The 21,166-nt window shown below is 30.6% G+C and overlaps 2 protein-coding genes across 2 annotated transcripts; one reads left to right on the top strand and one right to left on the bottom strand.

The window, feature by feature from the left end:
* Positions 1-46: 46 nt before the first annotated feature.
* MKS88_001484 (uncharacterized protein) lies at positions 47-17,312 on the top strand (the record flags this gene model as incomplete). The annotated part of the gene is made up of 3 exons (XM_067214412.1): positions 47-3,111; positions 3,408-7,638; positions 7,722-17,312. 3 exons carry the CDS (start codon positions 47-49, stop codon positions 17,310-17,312), a joined length of 16,887 nt encoding a protein of 5,628 aa, XP_067074850.1.
* Positions 17,313-18,146: 834 nt separating this feature from the next.
* Positions 18,147-20,901, bottom strand: MKS88_001485 (memo-like protein; the record flags this gene model as incomplete). The annotated part of the gene is made up of 12 exons (XM_067214413.1): positions 18,147-18,215; positions 18,478-18,531; positions 18,653-18,757; positions 18,913-18,957; positions 19,042-19,102; positions 19,277-19,355; positions 19,587-19,657; positions 19,803-19,923; positions 20,107-20,219; positions 20,433-20,501; positions 20,664-20,745; positions 20,850-20,901. 12 exons carry the CDS (start codon positions 20,899-20,901, stop codon positions 18,147-18,149), a joined length of 921 nt encoding a protein of 306 aa, XP_067074851.1.
* Between the last annotated feature and the right edge of the window lie 265 nt (positions 20,902-21,166).

The following is a 21,166-nucleotide window of genomic DNA, read 5'->3' on the forward strand; positions in this document are numbered from 1 at the left end:
AAAGAACGAAGCTAACGAAGAGTTAGAAATAAAGCGAAATGGGAAAATGAATATGATTAAGAGAGCAAATGTAAATGTTGATGAGTTGTTAAAAATAGGTGTAAACAATTTTAGTATTCATCAAGATTCTAGAAGTCAGCATATAAGTAACAGTAATATTCACGTAAGTAAAACAGCATATAAATTTTTTTTTTTTTATAACATAAACTTTGTACATAAGAGAAGGTGTATACTGGAAAATACTTGTGTGGCATGTATTATATCTAAGGACAGGACGAAGAAAAATGTGTTACTAAGTTTTTTATCTCCATGCATCCATTTCAACCTTTTAAATGACAGCAAGAATAACATGTACGAATTGTTTTTGTTTTTGTATAAATATTTTTACACGTTTCGTTTGATGTGTCAAGGGGGGAAACGGATTGCCAACAGGCGTAGCAGTCGTTCCAGCCGTCAGCAGAAGTTGCAGCCATTGTGCAAGTCGTTGTCAGGGACCCTTCCCTTGTCGTGTAATAAAAAAAATGGCTCTAGTGGATTCAATGGCTCTAATGGATTCAATGGTTCTAATGGATTCAATGGCTCTAATGGATTCAATGGCTCTAATGGATTCAATGGCTCTAATGGATTCAATGGCTCTAATGGATTCAATGGCTCTAATGGATTCAATGGCTCTAATGGATTCAATGGCTCTAATGGTTCTAATGGCTATAATGGATCCAGTGGATTCAATGGCTCCAGTTGCTGTAATGCCTCTAATGGATTCAATGGCTCCAGTTGCTGTAATGCCTCTAATGGATCTTCTTCCTACGGAGGGGAGCAAAACATCGAAGAAGGAAGTGTTAGTAGAATTGACGGGAAGAAGACCCCAACGAATGAACATGACTGTGGAAGTGAACTGAGACTTTGCAGAAGTAGTCCCAGAATGAATAAACGAAAATATGCACATAAAATGAGGAAAAGGAAATATTTTGAAATAGATATAAATATAGATAAGTTTATGGTGAGTTACCTATACAGTGCTAGTGACTACCTCTTCTGTTATTACAAAAATATGAGCACCTTTTTATCCATTAAAGAAGAAAAGTGGATTCATAAAAGGAAAATGAAATGTCTGTACACAATACAAGATTTTATTTTATTTGTTGATCTTTTTTTTGTAACAGAATCGTGTTCTAAATTAATTTTAAGTTTACACAGGAAAAAAGACAAAGTGTTCATCTTTAACAAAAGGTCTTCACAAAATAAAATTGTTTATAATAGAAATCATGAAAATAATTTTTTATTAACAAATGGGATATTTCCACATAGTTCAGTTAATAAGTATAGTGTTAGTGATAAGTCCAAGGGGAAGAGTAATCACTGCCTTTATGTGAGGATGGTAACAAAAAGAAGGAAACATCGTGAAACTTATAATAACATTAACATACAAATTGAAAGCATTAATTTAATTATTGAAAAAATTGATAAGTTCTTTGAGCTAGTTGATAATATACTTGAAGTGGATTTATTTGTTCTTCACTATTTGCTGGAAACAGAGGATGGTCAAAAAACAAAGGAACAAAAATATATTATGAACAGGAATAATACTCCTTCCATTAATGTAAGTACAAATATTAATAGAGGGAAATTAGAGCTGAAGAAGCGTAACACACCCTCCTTTCTTGTATGTTTTGATACTATTTCTTTATCATATACAAGGGAAAACTCCGCGTTCGTAAAATCCTTGCCGCGCAATAATTTTTTTTTTGTGAAAAGGGTAAACAGTGAGCGCAGCATCTACAATGACAGTAACATCTGCCATCACAACGACTTCCGCTATAATTGGACTACCCGGCATCACAACTGCATTCGCTATACCAATAACAAAGTGCACGCATTTTGCAAAGTAACAAACATATATTCATACGTTCAAGAGAACAAAAGCACGCACATTTTGGCCTTCCCGTTCTGCCTATTTTTATCGCTTGAAAAAATAAAATCGTGGAAAATAAAAATTTCAATAATTTCGCTAGTCGTTGAATGTAACAGCCAAGTTTTGAGAGTACTCAAGTGTATATTTTTTAATGACAAGGATAGGGACCAATTGACAGAATGTACATTATATGATGAAGAACAAAAGGACAAAAGTGTGTTTATATCTGCGAAAGATGAGGAAAAAAGTGATATGGATATGGTACTAACACTTGAGCAGAGAGAACAATATAGCTTTTTAAAAATACACATGTTTAGAGAAAGCGATTTTACACTACAGAATGAATTAGATATGTTATTAAGTGCTTTGGAAATTTTTTTTGATGCCAATGATGTACTAGATGAAGAAAAGAATGACGTTGAACATATGACTACCTCCTTTAGTATTACATATTTTTTATGTTTGTGTAAAAATGCAAACGTAAAATTTTTGTGTAGTAACTTTAATTCTTTTTTTTTTTTTGGAAGCAATACACAAAATGGAATTATAAAAAGTATGACAGAAAGGAAGACAAAAAGGAAAAGAAGAATCTTGAACGTGTTAAGTTTCTCTAACTGGAGTAGTGGTTCTCTTGCAATGAATATGTCGAATCAATTAGCCAATAAGCAAACAAATAATAGCGGCAAACGAGTGGATATATTTTACTTGAGGTTTAGAATCGAAAATATTGATATACACTTTTACGTGAAAAAATGTACAAATAAAGCAGGAAAATCCACGTTCGTGCTTTTAAATAATTTACGTATGAACAACTTTTTTCTTTTGTTTGATTTTTATATTAATGTGATACCTCTTCTTTTTGTTTTGTGCAAAGGACTGCATGTGTATAAATTTGTTGACGAAAAGCCAGGAAGGGGAATAGTCGAGCTAAGGAAATGTAAAGAGGGGAAGCGTAGGAAGACACATGAACAGACGTATGAACAGATGCATGAACGGATAAATGGGAAGACACAAAAACTGAAGGAGCGAGCAAAAGAAAAATGTACAAATTGTGGTAATCATAATTGTAGAGGTCGAAGCAGTGTGTGTAATGATCGATTCGCTCTTAGTTTGAGGCACAGTTGCCATCTCACATACGATGAAAGAACACAAAAGTACAAAGCAAAGAGCAAACATCTAGTCGTCTTTCATTTTGAAAAGTTAGATATATATATATACGATTTCTTCATTAACCTGTTTTACTATATATATATGTATTACTCAAAAATGATGAACAATGAAGCTGTAGAATGCTCGAAGAAGAAAAAAAAAAAAAAAAAAAAAAAAAAGCATACAACAAAATTTCCCTTTTAAATATGTACTCCCCGGAAACATACTTCTTAAAACTGATTAAAAATAAGAATATTTTTTATAATATAATTGTGAAAAAGATACAAAAAATTTTGTTTTATTTTGTATATAAACGCATAAACATTTTTTTTCTCTTTCACGATAGAAATGCACTGAATGTACATTCGAACAACGAAAACTACTTATCAAACTTCGCTCGAACACATTTTAAAATAGAGATTAGCTACATTATTATAAAATCAAGAATCGACTATGTAAGTATAGAAGCTAGGACACATGTAGATATATTATCATTCGATGGAAAGGAAAAGAAAAAAAGAGGTGAAGGGTATACTAACTGCAACAGTATGATGTATGTAAAGAAAAGGGGAAAAGTGAACAATATGGACTCACTTTATTGTAAGAAAGGGAATGTTGAAAGGACCATTTTTAACATGTCAACTTGTTTAAAAAATGGTATAAAAAATTATTTCTATGTTTGTAAATTTTTTTTAAATTTTTTTATAAGTAGTTTTTCCATTGTTAAGTATGATGATGTAAGAAGTGTTGGTGTAAGTGTAAAACGACAGGGGAATGGTACAATAGAAGAAGTGGGTAGTAGTATTGGTGCAGATACTCATATAACAAACAATTTACCTGCAAGTAGTGCTAACATAGCAAAGGACGAGCAAAGGAGTGCACTGGAGAAGAATGGTAGAGGTGGTAATGGTGGTGATGATGTGCGTACGATAGTGGAAAAGGATAGAACAACGAAAAAAATAATATTTATAAAAACAGAAAAAACGAATATTATCCTTTCGGATATATATAATACGGTGTTGTATTTGAACTGTGAAAAGGTTCGAGTTTTTAGTCATGTCAATTTTATCCATTCTTTAGAGTATTACTTAGAATTGTTGATAAAAACATTTAATAGCTCTTTTTTAAAATTTTTTTTTTATTTTGATGAATTGGCCATGGGTGATACACAAGGTAGGGAAAATGTCCATTATATGAAGAGAAAAAAGAAATATTCTCATGAGATTTATAAGAAGAAAAGGAGTAATTATAAGGATATATCAAGGCTAAACATGATAATGTGGTACCATGCCCTTTACAGATTATGTACCATCAAGAAGATTTACATTAATTTAAATCATTTCGAGTGTGCATGTGTGTTTTTTGCGCATGAGGAAAAGAGAAACAATGAAAAGAGCAATGAGAAGAGCAATGAGAAGAGCAAAGAGGAGGAGGGCATAGTGGAGGGAAGGAGGAAGGACCAAACGAGGCGAAGAAAAAAAAAAGAAACATTACTTCTAACAATTAAGAGACTATCATACATTTTACATCGAACCGGTCATAATTCCACAGAGTATAAAGGGTTTATCGATTTTATTTACCACTTCCATGCCTGTTTCTATAATGTGAATGTTTATATAAAAGGGTTAAGAGATGAAAAAAATTTTCTTATTTTCCACACTCGTTATTTACACTTTTTTGTTCGGATAAAATTTACCTTGTCCAGTATGGCCAATTTTAAGCAATTCGGGTTTTTCTTTTTGTGGAGTAGAGAAAAAGAGAAACAAAAAAAAATTAAAGTTCTAAGTACAGGAGAGAAAATAAAAAACAAGAAGAAAAAGTTAACTATACAGACACGATATCCTATGAAAATGAGTAGACACAAACAAAAGATTAATTTTATTCTAAATGCCATAAGAAATGTTAAGAAGAGAAAAATTACGTGCAAAAATGATTTCTCTTCAGCACAGTGTCAATTAAAAAGGGGAAGTAACTTCTTCAGTGGCTTCAATATAAAGATCTTGACCAAATCATACAAGAACAGTTTCATTAGTGCAAATAGTAGCAGGATTGATATAGAGAGAGGTGAGAGCAACGAGAGTAATTCTTCCTTTTACATTTTTCTAAATGAAGGGAATATTGTATCGTTAATTCGTTTTTATAGTAGCATTTTAAGGTTGATGGACGAAGTGGGGGCACTTATGAACTTTTATCAGATCAGAGCGAAAGGAGGTAGTGATGCAGTGTGTGGTGTTCGTGGAAGCTCTAGTTGTCGATGTGTAGAACGTGAAGGAAGCAGGAAATGCATGCATAGATATAGTATGATAAAGGACTACGACAAACGCATTGCAGGTATTATTAGTAAAATTAACACCAAAAGAATAAGAAAAGAAGTGAAGTACATAGAGAAAGAGTGTAAAAGGGAGGAAAGATGTAGCAGTAGAGAGACAAAGCCTAGAGTAAATGTTCATCAAAAGAAAGGGACTATCTGTAAACGAAAAGATAGACAAGATGACAATAGAAGCAATGGTATTAGTAATAGGAACCAGTCCAGTAGTAATAGTAATTATAATAATGATAGCTTTTCTCCTACCAATGCGGAGTTGCTCAGTTACTTGAATAGTATGAAATTGAAGGTAAAGAATGTGTTTATTTTTCTTTACACGCGTAATATGAAAATGTTTATAGGTGCCTTTTTTAAATCTTTTAAAGGGGTATTAAGTAGAAATGACTACACGAGAATGAAAGGCATATCTGAGTATAATTTTAAGTATATTAATGTGTTGGATGAATTAATTATTTTTACACGAAATAGCTATTTTAACTCGGACAGAAATTTATACATATTCGAAATATTTAGTAGCTTATCTGAGAAAAATAGATTGACTTACTTGAATGCTTTACTCTTTTTTTTAAAGAAACAGAATAATAATACTAAAATTAAGGCCACTGCAAGAAGGGAAGCATATATGTATGTTGATAGATCGAGGAAGAAATGGAGCGGCGCGAAAGATGTTAACCATGTGAGGGATGATGATCATGTGAGGGATGTTAACCATGTGAGGGATGATGATCATGTGAATGATGATGATCATGTGAATGATGATGATCATGTGAATGATGTTGATCATGTGAATGATGATGATCATGTGAATGATGTTGATCATGTGAATGATGATGATCATGTGAATGATGATGATCATGTGAATGATGTTGATCATGTGAATGATGTTGATCATGTGAATGATGTTGATCATGTGAATGATGTTGATCATGTGAATGATGTTGATCATATGAACGATGTAGACCATGTGAGGAAAGGTCCCACTGAACAGTGGTTATTCTACTCCGAGGGGGTGGAGAACGACATACAACTGTATGAAACGTGTTACAATGGTAAAATGAAGAAACGCAGTTACGAGAGTAAGAAGAAGAGGGTCCAATTTTTAGAGGACGTTGTGAAGGGGGGGAAGTCGAGATGGTGGGTTAGGCAATGCAAGAAGCATAATGGGGGGAAATTGAAGAAATTGAGTTGGTGGTATAAGTGGGATAAGCGGTCGATGCTTCAAACTATGCCAATAGAGTTAGAAACGGAAAAGAAGGACGTCACCCACAAAGAGAACCCTGTGGAAAAAGCTAAACGAAGGTGCAGATATACCTGGAGTGGTAGACCTAATGATAAGTCCAAAATAAGTATGCACAAGACAGATTTTAGTAAATTTTTTAAGGACTTGTTATTAAATAACAGAAAACATGTTCTCGATGAATACTATTGTAGTGCAAAGCGCAATGAAACAGATTTCTTTAAAATTAAAAATAATATATTTTTAAGTGAATATTGCAAAGGAGTAGAGGCAGGCTACTTGTTGCGTAAGCTGAGGAGTCTAAATGACAGTGGACTAAGCGAACATAACGATAAAAAAGATGAAGGAAATGAAAGAAGTGGTATGAATGATAGAAAAGGTAAAATTGGTATAAATGGTAATAAGAGTGAAAGAAAAATGTGCGTGCTTATAAAATATGTCGTAGCAAAAAAGGAAGCGTTCTTGAAAATAGCACTAAAAAAGCATGTGTATAAAAATGTTTTTATATATTTCCCTTTATACACACTTATCCATTTAAACAAAATTATGAACCCCACAAGGATTTCGAAGCTATACCAACTTTTAACGAATAGTGGGATAAATAGGAAAAAAAGCTTTTCTTCTCCTATGAATAAGGAAAAGTTTAACGTGTCATATGATTTTAAATTATGTTTTGTAAATTTATATCTCCACTTACTTTCAGCATCAACTTACGCAGTTAATTATGTAAAGGAAATAGATTCAAATAATGATGTAATCATCCAGGAACAGCATATTAAGGAAAAGAATAGAAGCACTCGCTTTGAACTAAGAAACCACAGTGAAGAGCATCCCAGTGTGTACATCTACCCACGCATGGGTAGTAGTAATAACGGTTTGAGAAATAACAAAAGTAGTGAAGATGAAAATGAGGATAACACTGTTAGTGATACATTGTCATTTCTTGCAGGGATAAGGAAATTTAAATACACAAATGAAAACGGTATTATGTATTGTTCTTCCAATTTGGGAGAGGTAAATGGGATGGAAAAACAAAAGGTTCCTTTTTCTAAAAAAAAAAAAAAAAAAAAAATATATATATATACGACAGTGCAAAGAATAGAGTATTCCTATACGATATGGTGATAAGCACGAACTTAAAAGTTGATATAGAGAAAAAGGAAAAAAAAAAGAAAAAATTCCTGAAGAGGCAAATAGATAGAAGAGATGAATATGTGGAAAATGCTAAAAACGTGGGAACAGGTGAAAACAAAGTGGTTGGTAATTGGGGAAAACAGGATAACTTGTCGAAGGGCAACGTACATATGAAAAAAAAAAAGATAAAGAAAAAAAGAGTGAAAGAAAAAAAAAAGAAGCGTGTTTACATGAACAAAACAAGCATCAATTCTTCGCTAGATCAGCTAAAAATAAGCTGTGGTTTGCTTCATTCAAGTGTCAATCCCCATCATTGTTCAGTAATAAATATAGTAAAAGTAGATAAAATAGTGGATTTTTCAAATGATTATAAAAATAATAAATTTTATTTAAACTTAACAAATATTTACAAATTTAAATTATTGCCAAGTGATGTTTCGATAGATGATAAACCTAACCAGAGGAACAGAAACAAAATTAATATCATATCGTTCAAGGGGTACTGCGTATATAACATTGTCGAGATGATAAACATATTGTGTTTCTTCAACAAAGTGAGTTATCAGTTAAGCGAAAGAGAATCATCATGGAAAATGCTAAATGGGGAGGGGAGTAGAAGAATTGGGGAACAGAATTACACAGCTGCGGCAGAGACTAGGGTGGTAACTACTTCTACTTCTAATAATAATGATGATGATGGTGGTGGATATAATGATAGCTATAGTGATCGTTATGATGACGACAATAGTAACAGTGATGATAATGATGATGATGAAAGGTACCCTCCTATGGAGCATTACATGACTGAAGATAGCTACAGCTTAATGAACGGGAGCAACCTCCTTCGCGCAATTAAACGAAACAGCGTTATGCTGAGCAGAGATATATTTAGCGGGAAATTATTTATGAACAATGCAGGTGATGGTAACAATTGTAATCGTAATGAAAAGAATAAAATTAGTAGCAACGTTTTCCATAGAAGTTATGAGCATGTTGCAGAGGGTGTACACCAGCATGTGAACCAGCATGGAAGTAAGCATGGTAATACTGAGAAAAGTCTACAGTTAAATCAACGAATTTGCAGTAGTGAAATTTACAAAATTAAAAGAGATTTAAACAGTGTATCGGCAGCTCATACACAGAGGAATAGTACAAAGGAGAAGAAACGCAAAAGGAGGGAAAAAATGGTTACAGTATGTTGCAAAAACGATGTAAATTTAATTGTAAGCAATTTATCTCTTTGTATTAACAACAATGATTTATTAATATTGGGATTCTTTGTAGAAGACGTGCATTACTTAAACAAGAAACTAAGGACAGATAAAGTTTATTCGTGTACATACAAGTATAAAAATGTTGTTATATCGTCTAAGTTTACAAAAAATATTAAGGTACAAGGTGATGAGGAAGAGTGGAGAAGAAAAGCACCCCAGAAGGAGCGACAACAAGATATCCCCTATATGTCATTCGGAAATACGTGCAACAGTCGATGCAACAATCGATGCAACAATCGATGCAACAGTCCTTGCAACAGTCCTTGCAACAGTCCTTGCAACCGTCAGTGCAGAAAATTCAAAAACAAGTTTGCATGCATGAAGAGGTGTAGAACAAAAAACAAAGTCAGCCTTAGTATAGATGTGGTAAAGATTTTTTTTGTTACTAAGGTATGTGCGCATGATATATTTTCTTTGAATAGTATTAATAACAGTGTGAAGATATGGAATAATTACACAAATAAAAATATGAACAAGTTAATAATTATTTTGAATTGTAAGCAGATAAATGTGCTAGCAATAGATATAAAAGATATTCGTAATTTTGTTTATCATAAATCTAAAAGAGTATCATTTATTGAACCGTTTGACATGACCTGTTACTATAGTTTGAATAACAAGAATAAACTTATTATACATATTAAAGATGATATAAATATAAATTTAAATAAAAGTATTATGAATTTTATTTTTTTACTTAAATTTCATTTTGTGCAAAATTATTTTATATACAATGAATATTATGTCATATTTCAATTAAGAAACAATGTAATCAGGAAAAGGAAGGTGCGGGACTTTCGAAGCTTCTTCTTATCATGTGAAGAGACCTTTTTAAAGGAATATATAATCATTCGGAATTTCACCTTTTATAATATAAAATATATGTACGAAGATAATAATATAGGTTATCTTAAGCACAATGAGGAAAATATGATCATGAGTAAGGATTTGCATATGTTGAGTATATACTGCGTAGATCGTGATAATGGGAGCTGTAGTGGTAGCAATGGTGGTAGAAGCAATGGGAGCAATAATAGTAACACAAATGGTAATAATAACAGCAATAATAATAATAATAATAATAATAATAGTGCCAATTGTAATAATAGTAGCAATTTCAGTAGCACTAATAATGTGAGGAAGAAAATTCTATTAAAAGACACAAATAAGAGTTTCTGGAAGACTCATCATAAAATGAACGAAAAGAATTCCATTCATGTGCACATAAGTATTCTTGAGCATAAAAGATGTATTAACATTTATCCTCATTTTCTTGTATATATACTGTACAGTAAATATGTTAAGAGGATGGTATCACTAAGTACAAATTCGGGGGAGAGAAATAAAAAAAAATATGATATCAATATGAAGTTGAAATTTATAAAGAACAAAACGTTTAATACATATATTGTGAAGGATGAACAAAAACTCTTTAGTGTCCCTTATCATTTTCTAAAAAGATGTAAATATATTCAACTCATTTTAAAAGTAGACCAAGAAATTTATGTAAGCAACAAAATTAAGTATAACAATATGTTGAACCTTAAGATGTTCGTGTATAGAGATATCCACGATATTGAACGATATCTTCTTTGTAATTTTTTTTACTTAACAAAGAGGAACATCGAGGGAGAGGGAGGTCCCTCCATAGTACATGAAGAGAAAGAAAATAAGAAGCGGGAAAAGGGTAAGGATAAGAAAGAGGTTGAGAGTGAGAAGCGGGCAAAGGATAAGGATAAGAAAGAGGTTGAGAGTGAGAAGCGGGCAAAGGATAAGGATAAGAAAGAGGTTGAGAGTGAGAAACGGGCAAAGGATAAGGATAAGAAAGAGGTTGAAAAGCGGAACAAGCACGAAGTTGACGAGCTCCCCTTTCGAACAAACGGCAGATTTGTGGTCATCCCATCCTCGGAGGATGATAAAAAAAAAAAGGGAAAATTACCTGCTGGGGGAAAAACAGATTATTCTAAAACTTTTCTACTATTTAATGCTATTAAAAAAAATGTGAATGTTGTATTAATACAGAACAGCATGAGACTTAACAATTTAACTCCATTTAACATCAACGTGTTGCTAAAAAGAGAAAAAGGAAGTATAAAAACATACAGTATAAGCAGTTATGATTATGTAAATGTGTACGACTTTTGCTTTTTACATAACATCATTTTGAATTTCAGTCTTTCCTTTTATAGACAGTGGATAAGATTTATTAAGATAAACAATGAGGAGTATTTTACTCGAAAGTGTATAAGGAAAAACTACAATCGTTTGGACATGAGAAGAAGTGGGAGTGTGTCTAGTGAGGCAAATGGCTTCATTAAGCGGGGTGGGTCCTCCAGGAAGAAAAGCTACAACGGGGGTGGCAATGTGCGCAGTAATGGAAATAATGGAAGTAATAAAAGTAGCAACAGCAGTGATGGTAGTGACCGTAGTAACAGTATCAGAAGCCTGGACAGCAGGAGCGGCGGAGGGGAGAACTCCCCTAGAATTCTTTTCTACGAAATAATGAAGTTCCAAAATTTGTATTTTATCGTGTATGTATACCTGTACGAGTGTATGTACAATATTTCCTTCATAAGTAAGTACAATATGTATAACTACACGAAAAAAGCGTTATATTACCATGTAATGAATGAGGAAGATAATTTTGTGGACGACTTAGTTTTTAAGTGTGAACTTAAAAAACATCATTTGAAAGAAACATGTACAAATTATAAAGAGACCATATTTGTATTACCTCCGTTGATTAAAAATAAAATTAGTTTTCAAGATGACACAGTTAAAATAAATAAAAAAAAGAATTTTAAAGAAACAAAGGAGAATATTAAGTATATAAAAAATTATTGTTTTAATCATCGTTTTGTAGTATGTACGAATACCAAAATTCTAAATCCAGATGCTATATATTATGATATTAATAAACCATATACAAAAGTTATATTATTGAATGGGTATTACATTACAGTTAGTGTGAAAAGTTTCAGATTTCATTCGTTTAGTTTATCATTTATACAGTTTTATCCATATATTATCTTAGTTAATTTGACTAAATACAATTTTGAATTTAAATTGAAGGATCATGAATCCATGGAAAAGGCATATCAGATTAAGAGAAAGAAGCAAACATGTTTGTTCAACTCGATGTGTATGGGGAACGAGAGTTACAATCATCTGAGTAAAGATGCTTATAACAATCAAGAAGATATCCTCCAAGGAGACTACTCCAATAGAAGTGATAACTTAAACTTTAGCGAGTATTCCCTTTTTTCCCATTCCAGTGAGGATGATGTACTAGCTTCTACGAATGCAACAACAAAAGGGAGTATAATTGCCAAGGGGGATAAACACAAAAATAGAAGGAGGAGAAACTACCTTATCAAGTTTTCATCTTTTTTTGAGAAAAAACGCATCTCAAGGAAATCTAGAAATAACGTGCACTTTTTAAAAAGTATGAACATGAAAGAATTAAAAATTAAGAATAAAAGTGCATGGGATTTTATCAGCCTCACAATTGGGAAGACCAGAGCACATCGAGGTGTGGAAGCATATCGACAAAAAGGAACTTCTTCAAAACGAAGAGAAGTAAAAAAAGTAGTTAGTTACAAGTCGGTCATAGAAATACTAAAAGGTTATACTTACTATATGAGGACTTTCAAAATAGAGGAGAAAAAAAATATAAGAAGTAAATATATGAAGATGTATAAAAACATGAATAAATATTTCTACATGCACAAATATTGTCATATTGTTACAAAAAATAATCAATATTTAACTCTTATTAAGGAACGACTATTTTATATTACCTCCCTGGAAAAGGATAAGACGCACTATATATTTATTAAAAAAGTACCATTCACATTAGAAGGAAAAAATTTATTTATCTTTGAGAGAACTATTATTCCGATTGAATATATGTCAACACGTGTACCTACTGAGGGAATAGACCATCATTTGTTAAATATTCCCACACCACATAGCGTCGATGACAATAATGGAAGTAATCGCGGTTTGACCCAGTGGGGGAGAGCAGTAAGAACAATGCATAGTCAAGAAGGGGAAAAAAAAAAAAATATCTTTACTGAAAATATAACAAACAAAAATAGCAGTACATTGAATAATAGAAAAGATAAAAAAGAAGGACGAATAGAAAAAGAAGAGGAATTGAAGGCTGAGGATTATGAACATGTGTTAAGTACATATAATGAGTTTAAACAAAAGGACTTTTCGAATTTTTCTATTTTTAGAAATAACATTTATAGACAAATTTTAAATAATTATAAAGAAATAATTAATGAACAAACTTTTAAAAATGGAAAGATATTCATTTTAAATAATTTAGGAGTTCCTTTTTTTGTTAGTCCATTGAAATGTAATTACCTCTTTTTTGTTAGTACGAAATATATACATTTTAAAGAAGAGAAGCATTTTTTTTTTTATTTTCCAAAGTTCATTATGATAAGTAAAAAATTGAATATGCTTTTCAAGTTGGATAAAAATTTATGTAAATATTACTCTATCAGAAATTATATTCACTTGTTAAAAGATGTGCAACTGGTGCAAAATTTTCACATGATGAAACTTACTTTAATGTGTAACCTTGTGTCATGTTTTTATTTTTACTCGTTTATATTAAAAAAGAATAAAATTGATCAAGCGGCGGGGTTCAGAACCAAGCGGAAAATGCACTTAGCTCGGTATTCGGAAAGGCTGGTGGGTAAAAGCACCAAGCGGTGTACTAGCAGCTGTAGCTGTAGCAGTGACAACCGATGTGATAACTACCGCAGTAGCCACTTCAGTAACAACTTCAATACCAGCCGCAGTAACCACCTTAAGCGTCGTGGCGAGAGGGGAAGCCAGATAACCTACTATGATCTCTACCTAGTGAAGTTCTGCTGTGATATAATTGTAAACAAAAATAACGAAGTAAACATAATTATCGACGGAATGAAGGAGTGCACCTTTTTAAAAAATATACTATCCATTGAATACTTTTTTAACACGTTAATGAATAAAGAAATGAAAAGGAGTTCAGTTCACGCAGCAGAACATTATTTGCTACACAGTAATAATAATAGGAAGAAGCAGAAGAAGAAAGACGCAAATGATGAAAAGGATGAGAAGCATGCGAACCATGCAAAGACTGTGGGCACGTCGAATACCATCTATATAAATAATTTATATGGATTAAGTAGTAACGATTTACTAAATGTGAAAATTTACATTAAAAGTTTAAACTTTTTTTTCAATTTTGAGGATATTTCGACCCATTCGACAACAGTAGAAAACATGCAGCAAAAATTGCACTTGAGCAAAATATTTTTGAACTTTTATACTTTTCAATATTTTAATAACAAAATTTTGATGAAAAGAAAGAAGTGCATACAATTTTTTGAACAGGATTATGTTAGGAGAAATAAAGTATATATCAAACAATCGGAAAATTACTCTCATAGCAGGAAGAGAAGTAGCGACAAGGAACTCTTATCTCTGTATGATTTGAAATCGGACAAGAGGAGCCGAAAGAACATGGTACTCGATGCGATCAGCAGGAGTTTCGGCGTCAGTGAGAGCGGCAATGACAGCAATAATGACAGAGGTAATAACAGAGGTAATGACAGAGGTAATAACAGAGGTAATGACAGAGGTAATAACAGAGGTAATGACAGAGGTAATGACAGAGGTAATGACAGAGGTAATGACAGAGGTAATGACAGAGGTAATGACAGCAATAATGATAGCAATAATGACAGCGGAAGTGTCTATAGGAATGGGCATGTCCACCGCCATAATTGCAACTCAATCAATCACATCGACGAGGAGAGGAAGAACACCTTTCCGGGAAACCCTTTTGAACTTTTGAAATGTTCATACGAAAAAAGAGACTACTTAGACCCTCTCTTTAACATGACACGGTCAGGTAGGAGTAACATAATTAGAGAGAATAGCAGCTTCACATTATCGTCGAAGAAGAAAACAATTGGTACTATATACAAAGTAATGAAACAGAATATGTACTGTCAGTATTATTCGTACCTGTTTAGTAATTATATGAAAAATATAGAATTGTATAAACATCTTTTTAATATGTTGAAAAGCGGTGTATTAGCGATATGTGTTAACTTTACCGATTTTTATAAAAAAATATTAGTATTAATAGACAACATGTGTATAATAAAAGTTGACTCATATAACAAGAAAAGCTTTGAAAATAATTACACCATTTTAACGAAATATAATAACAATGAAAAAAATTTTATAAAAATCAGCATTGATTTGTATAAACAGAGACTGATGAAGTACAAGCATATTTACAACACGCTACATATACTCCATGCTTGTTGTGATATTAAAGAGTTTTCCAGGAGGGGGAAGAAAAATTATAGGAAAGGGGATGAACACATGGTGGATGTGAACCTGATTAGCAATAGGGGAGACGTAAATCAGATAAGTACTGCGGTATACACAGACCAGATTAGCTGCACGGATGGGTTAATACAACGCAGGGGGGAAGGACAACCCAGGAGAGTTACCTTTTCGGAGGAGGAAAGCACATGTATAATCAATTCAAATAAATTCTCAAGGAACAGAGAGTACGCCTCATTATACAGTGCGTATTATTATTACAAGAAGGAGAAGAAGTCGAAAGGAAGAAAGGAAGGAAAGATTATTGATGAAAATGTTGAGAAGAGCATTAACCAGGCGAATTTTAAAAAATTCAAAATTAGCAATATTTTAAAGTTTATTGAAAATATTAAGGAAAAAAAATGTGGAAAAAAAAAAATTCAGAAAAAGTTAGAAGGGATTAGGAAAAATACGGAAAAGTCAGGAAAAAATAGGAAAAATACGGAAAAGTCAGGAAAAATTAGAAATAATCAGGAAAAGTCAGGAAAAATTAGGAAAAATACGGAAAAGTCAGGAAAAATTAGAAATAATCAGGAAAAGTCAGAAAAAAGCATAAAAAATGAGAAAAAAGAAATTATAAAAAATTTATCCATAGAAATAGCTAGCTTAATACTAACCCTGGACTACAATTACTTTATTAATGTCGTTCCCTTGTGCTACGAGTATTTTTGTAAGAAGATAAGTTATTACCATATGATAGACAATTTAAAATGTGAGGAAAAAAGAAATTTAAATATTTTTTATACACTTTTTAAGATAGTACAAGGGAAAAAATATGAAGAAAGGGAAATTTTGAATGAGCTAGAAGATTTTAGTTTTTCTAAAAGTTTATTAGTAAATACACAAAGTAAGGAACAGAAATTATTACTTTATATACATGATATTGATATAAAGAAAACCAAGATATATATAAATGTAAATTATTTGTTAAAACTGTTTCTGACCAAAAATTTTTTAATGAACATATCAGCTATAAAAATGAATAATAAAAAAAAAAAAAATATTGTACATATATTAAAAAAAATTAAAAAAATTTATTTTTATAACTATATTAGTATCTTTTTCTATCTTCTAAAAAATATAAATATATCTGAACATTCTTCCTACACGACGTTGAATTCTTTAAGCTTTTTAGAAAAATTACTAAAAAATAATTTACAAATATCATCACCCTTACATAATATATACAGTTTAGTAGTTACATTAAAATATAAATGTAAACATCAGCTCGAGAATAAAAGTAAAGCAACATTGAATAAAGATAATTATTCTTTAAAAAGTAAAAACATTAATCAGCACCCTTTTGTAAATATTGAAAATAATGGTGCTTTATATTGGTCATACAGGACAAGTTTGGAATATGGTAATCATAATACAAATACTTATTTAAAAAATTTCTTTTCCTTTAGTTATCCAAATTTTTTTTCAAAACATTTATTTATTAACAAATTTGTAAAGTCCCAAAATGATAAAGAAATACATGAACAAGCTAATTTTATGAAGCAGATCATGGATGCAGGTAAACAGAATGAAAAGCAAATCTCAAGTAAAAGCATCATTGATGTTGACGAGAATAACATGCATAAGGAAAAAAATATTCACGTACAGGGTAAAGGCTATTTGGGGAAAATTCAAAAAAAATTAGACAGTGTTAAACAGCATAAAATTGTGGAAGATTTAAATGTTGACAGATGGGGGGAATATGTGTTACTGACATGCCAGGACGGAAAAGACAAACTAAACCAAGTGAAGAAAAAGGAAATGGAAAAAAGAGATAAACTCGAAAAAAAAAAGAAAAAAAAAAAGAAAAAAAAAAAAAATATAGACATCCAAAAAATAACACGTATATCCTTTACACATAACTTGAACATAACAAAGTGAGTCCATTATGTTGAGCAGCTACATAGTGAAGACAGGGAAAGATACATACAAATATAATTTCCTTATAGTCATCGTAATAGTTATCGTGTTAAAATTTTGTTTCTCATGTTTTGTCATCAAACAGCATATGTGCATATGGGCTTATATATTCTGTTTACAATTTTTCATTTTTGAATTTTTCTGGTAATTTTTAATTTTTTCATTCGATTGTTTAAAGTACACTTTTGCTTGTCGCAATTTGGATAAGTTGGTGGAGTTCAATTTGTTTAACTTTTCCATTATTTATTATTATTATTATTATTATTATTATTATTATTATGTCTAATTTTTTTTATTTATTTAATTGTTTTTATTATTTGTTAATTCTATGTATTATATTTATATTATTTCATTTTTTCCTGAACTTCAATGAATTTGTCATTGCAAAAGCAGATTAAGACAAAAACGAAATAGCACAATAATAACATAGCGTAAAAAAATGTATCATATAACGCAGCGAAAGACTATGAAAAGGTTTATAATAAAAATAAATATTTTTACATTTAAATTTTACTTATTATTTGATACTTACAAACATATGGGGCTCTTCAAAATGTGTACAGATCAATTCATCGTAAAGGGTTTGCATTTTTCAATAAAAAAAAAAAAAAATAATAGTAATAATAATAATAATAATAATAAAACATAAAATGAGATGAAGTAAAACGGAATAATATATAGTAGAATGAAATAAAATAAATCGGACAGACAGAAGGACACATATATTTCCACTAGGGTCAATTGTATCACAATATGAGATAAGCTCTAGTTATCGTTAAATAAGCAATGAATCGTTTAATTAATGGAAGATACAATTCCTGCATAAGACACGGACGAGTCGCTCGCGTTTTTAGCCTGACTAGACTGCCAAAAAAAAAAAAAAATAAAAAAATAAAATAAAATAAATAAATAAATAAATAAATAAATATATAAATATATAAATACATATTTATGTACGTATATATATCTATATAAATCTAAACATAAAAAGTTTGCAAAAAATAAACGACGTTAACCTAAAAGAAACTCCATTTGAATATAAGTAAATGCATGAAACGAGTCAAAAAAAATAAAATAATATAATATAAAACAAAACAAAATTGAGTGAAACAAAATAAAATAAAACCTGAGAGTAATGCATCAATTTTGTTGATACATTTCCTGAATAATTTTGAAGCAGCTGAAAGGGGGGGGAATTATGAGAAGACGCATGCACATGTGTAGGTACACATACATATATATGTGTACATTTGCGCATATGTGCACACATTTATATAATAAACTACATTTTAATGTTTTACGAATAGCATAATTTTTATGGGGTTCGATCCGCATATCGTATTGCGAGTTTTGTTTAAATAATCTATAAAATCTACAAAAGGGGAAATTGAACGTTCATCATTGTCCTTTTATTGGGGCAAAAAAAAAGTGCACATAAAAATTTAGGAATATATATTTATAACCCTACGTACATACTGTACCATTTTTGTCGTGCACACATAAACATATATATATCAATGCAAATGTGTGTATTTAATCTAATCTATGCATATTAACCTACTATGTCATGTCTACTAATAATACTAGCAGCATCCTTGTCCATATTCTGTAAATTTTTTACAAAAAAAAAAAAAAAAATAATTGTATGAATAATCATTTATACATTTTAAAAGCGTCTAATTTGGCATACCTCAATTTGTTTGAAAAGGTACCTATCGTCGTATTTTTGGAGTATATTGGTAAAGCTAAATCTAAAAAAAAAAAAAAAAAAAGTGAGAAATAATACATAAAATGTAAGAGCATAATGTAGCAAGCTGCACATGGATAGTTAAGACTGTGGGCAAATGTAGCCACAAATAATATTGCGCCTTTTTTTTTATCCATGTTATTTTATGAATAAAAAAAATTTTAATGATAAAATTAACCTTCGTCCATAGTGACAGAAGTCAGACGAAAACAGAAACAGGTTACCTTCATTTTGGAAATATTTTTTTAATGGATTGCCTATATATAAAAACAAATAAATAAATATAAATATAAATATAAATATATATATATATATACTTATTTATTTAACGAATATACAACAAATATAACAATAACGAATACTGCTTTCCGCTACAAGCACCTACAAGAGCACAAAAACTTAACATTTCATTACGTAGCTAAATATATATATATATTTATATGTGTGTGTGTGTGCCAAAAATCTTTAGCTTTTTCTTCCAATCGTACAAAATAAGTCTATTTTTTTAAGGTCGTTTCCTATGCATCCAACGTATATAGGTATTATTTTAATGTCCTTGCTGAAAAATATTTGTATCGTAAAATGGTAAAATGTATATAGAGGTGATTTTTATTTTACTTCATTTTGTTTCATTTTTTTTTTTTTTTATTTTATTTTTTCCTTTTTAATATAAAACGAATGGAAAATAAATATATTAGTATTACTCTTTAATTATATATTTTATTAAAGGTAGTTGCATTTCTATTGAATGTTCTTCTTCATCATCCATATCCTCGATATAATCATATAAATCATTTGTGTCATTGTTCATAATGTCCGATATAACTGAAGCATTTTCAAAAGTGAGGGTTGTAGGAAAACAATTATGTGCATCCTTATGTTTATATACGTTTGTATGTACGCATGTGTTCATATATATGTTTGTACGTATGTTCGTATGTAAGCATGTGTTCATGAATATGTATGTATGTATGTATGTATGTATACGTATTGTAATTAAGTAATTACTGTCTTTATTTATTTCTAAAAAGCCAAAAGGTGTTTCGTATTTTTCTACTTGTGGAAGCAAACATCCCTTGTTGTAAATATGATGATTAGGGCCAAGAATAAAAATGCTCTTTCTGCAGTGAAAAAAAATTAGCCATTTATATGACCATTTAAGGTATGGAAGTTATGAACAGTTAAGAAGTTGCGAACAGTTTTGAAATTATGAACTGTTAGCAAATTATGAACTGTTAAGAAAATATGAACTGTTAGCAAATTATGAACTGTTAAGAAATGAACTTCATATATTTTGAAATTGTTTTCATTTCCATGTTAAATATTCTACTAACATATTTTCTACGTTAATACAAGCATAAACATGGGAATTTGTTTCAAGAGCATAATCATATCCTGCGTGACTAAAAAGAAGAAAATTAATAGTGTATCATCATACCACGTATATGTATGTTTGTAGGTATGCGTGTATATCTATACACATCCACACACACATATGCACACACACGTGTGTGTGCAATTTATGCGAGTACAAGTGGTGAATGAACTAATTTATTAAACATTACGGGCATATGGCAGCTTTAACATTTTGTTTTTGGAAACTTATTTTTTTAAAAATTAAATCTATTTTATTTCTCAACACATCATCTGGTATTTAAAAAAAAAAAAAAAAAGTTAGCAGTCCATATCATTACACTTCTTATTGTGTTTTATACTTTTCTTCCTTGCTCCGCATACATAAATAAAATTACCATTTTTGGAATACCAAGAACCGGCATGATAAGCTTTTCTATAATTTGCCATTTTTAAAAAATTTCAAATTATTTTTTGCTTTTATTGAAATTTCATACATGAATGAGAAAAGAACACAAAAGGTAAAGGGAGCTGTTCTAAAAAACGCTTCTTCTCTTATTTTATAGGTAAATTGTGGAGAAGGAAAAATGAAAGAAGTGAAAAAGGCAAAACGGTAAAACGATAAAGTATAAAATTAAAGGAAATTTTGTTAGCTATAGAAACTTCAAAACAATTTTTTCAGATCTATATGGTCCTTTTTATTATTTTCATTTTA

Source organism: Plasmodium brasilianum, chromosome 5 (genome assembly GCF_023973825.1).
Source record: "Plasmodium brasilianum strain Bolivian I chromosome 5, whole genome shotgun sequence".
Classification (NCBI taxonomy): Eukaryota; Apicomplexa; class Aconoidasida; order Haemosporida; family Plasmodiidae; genus Plasmodium; species Plasmodium brasilianum.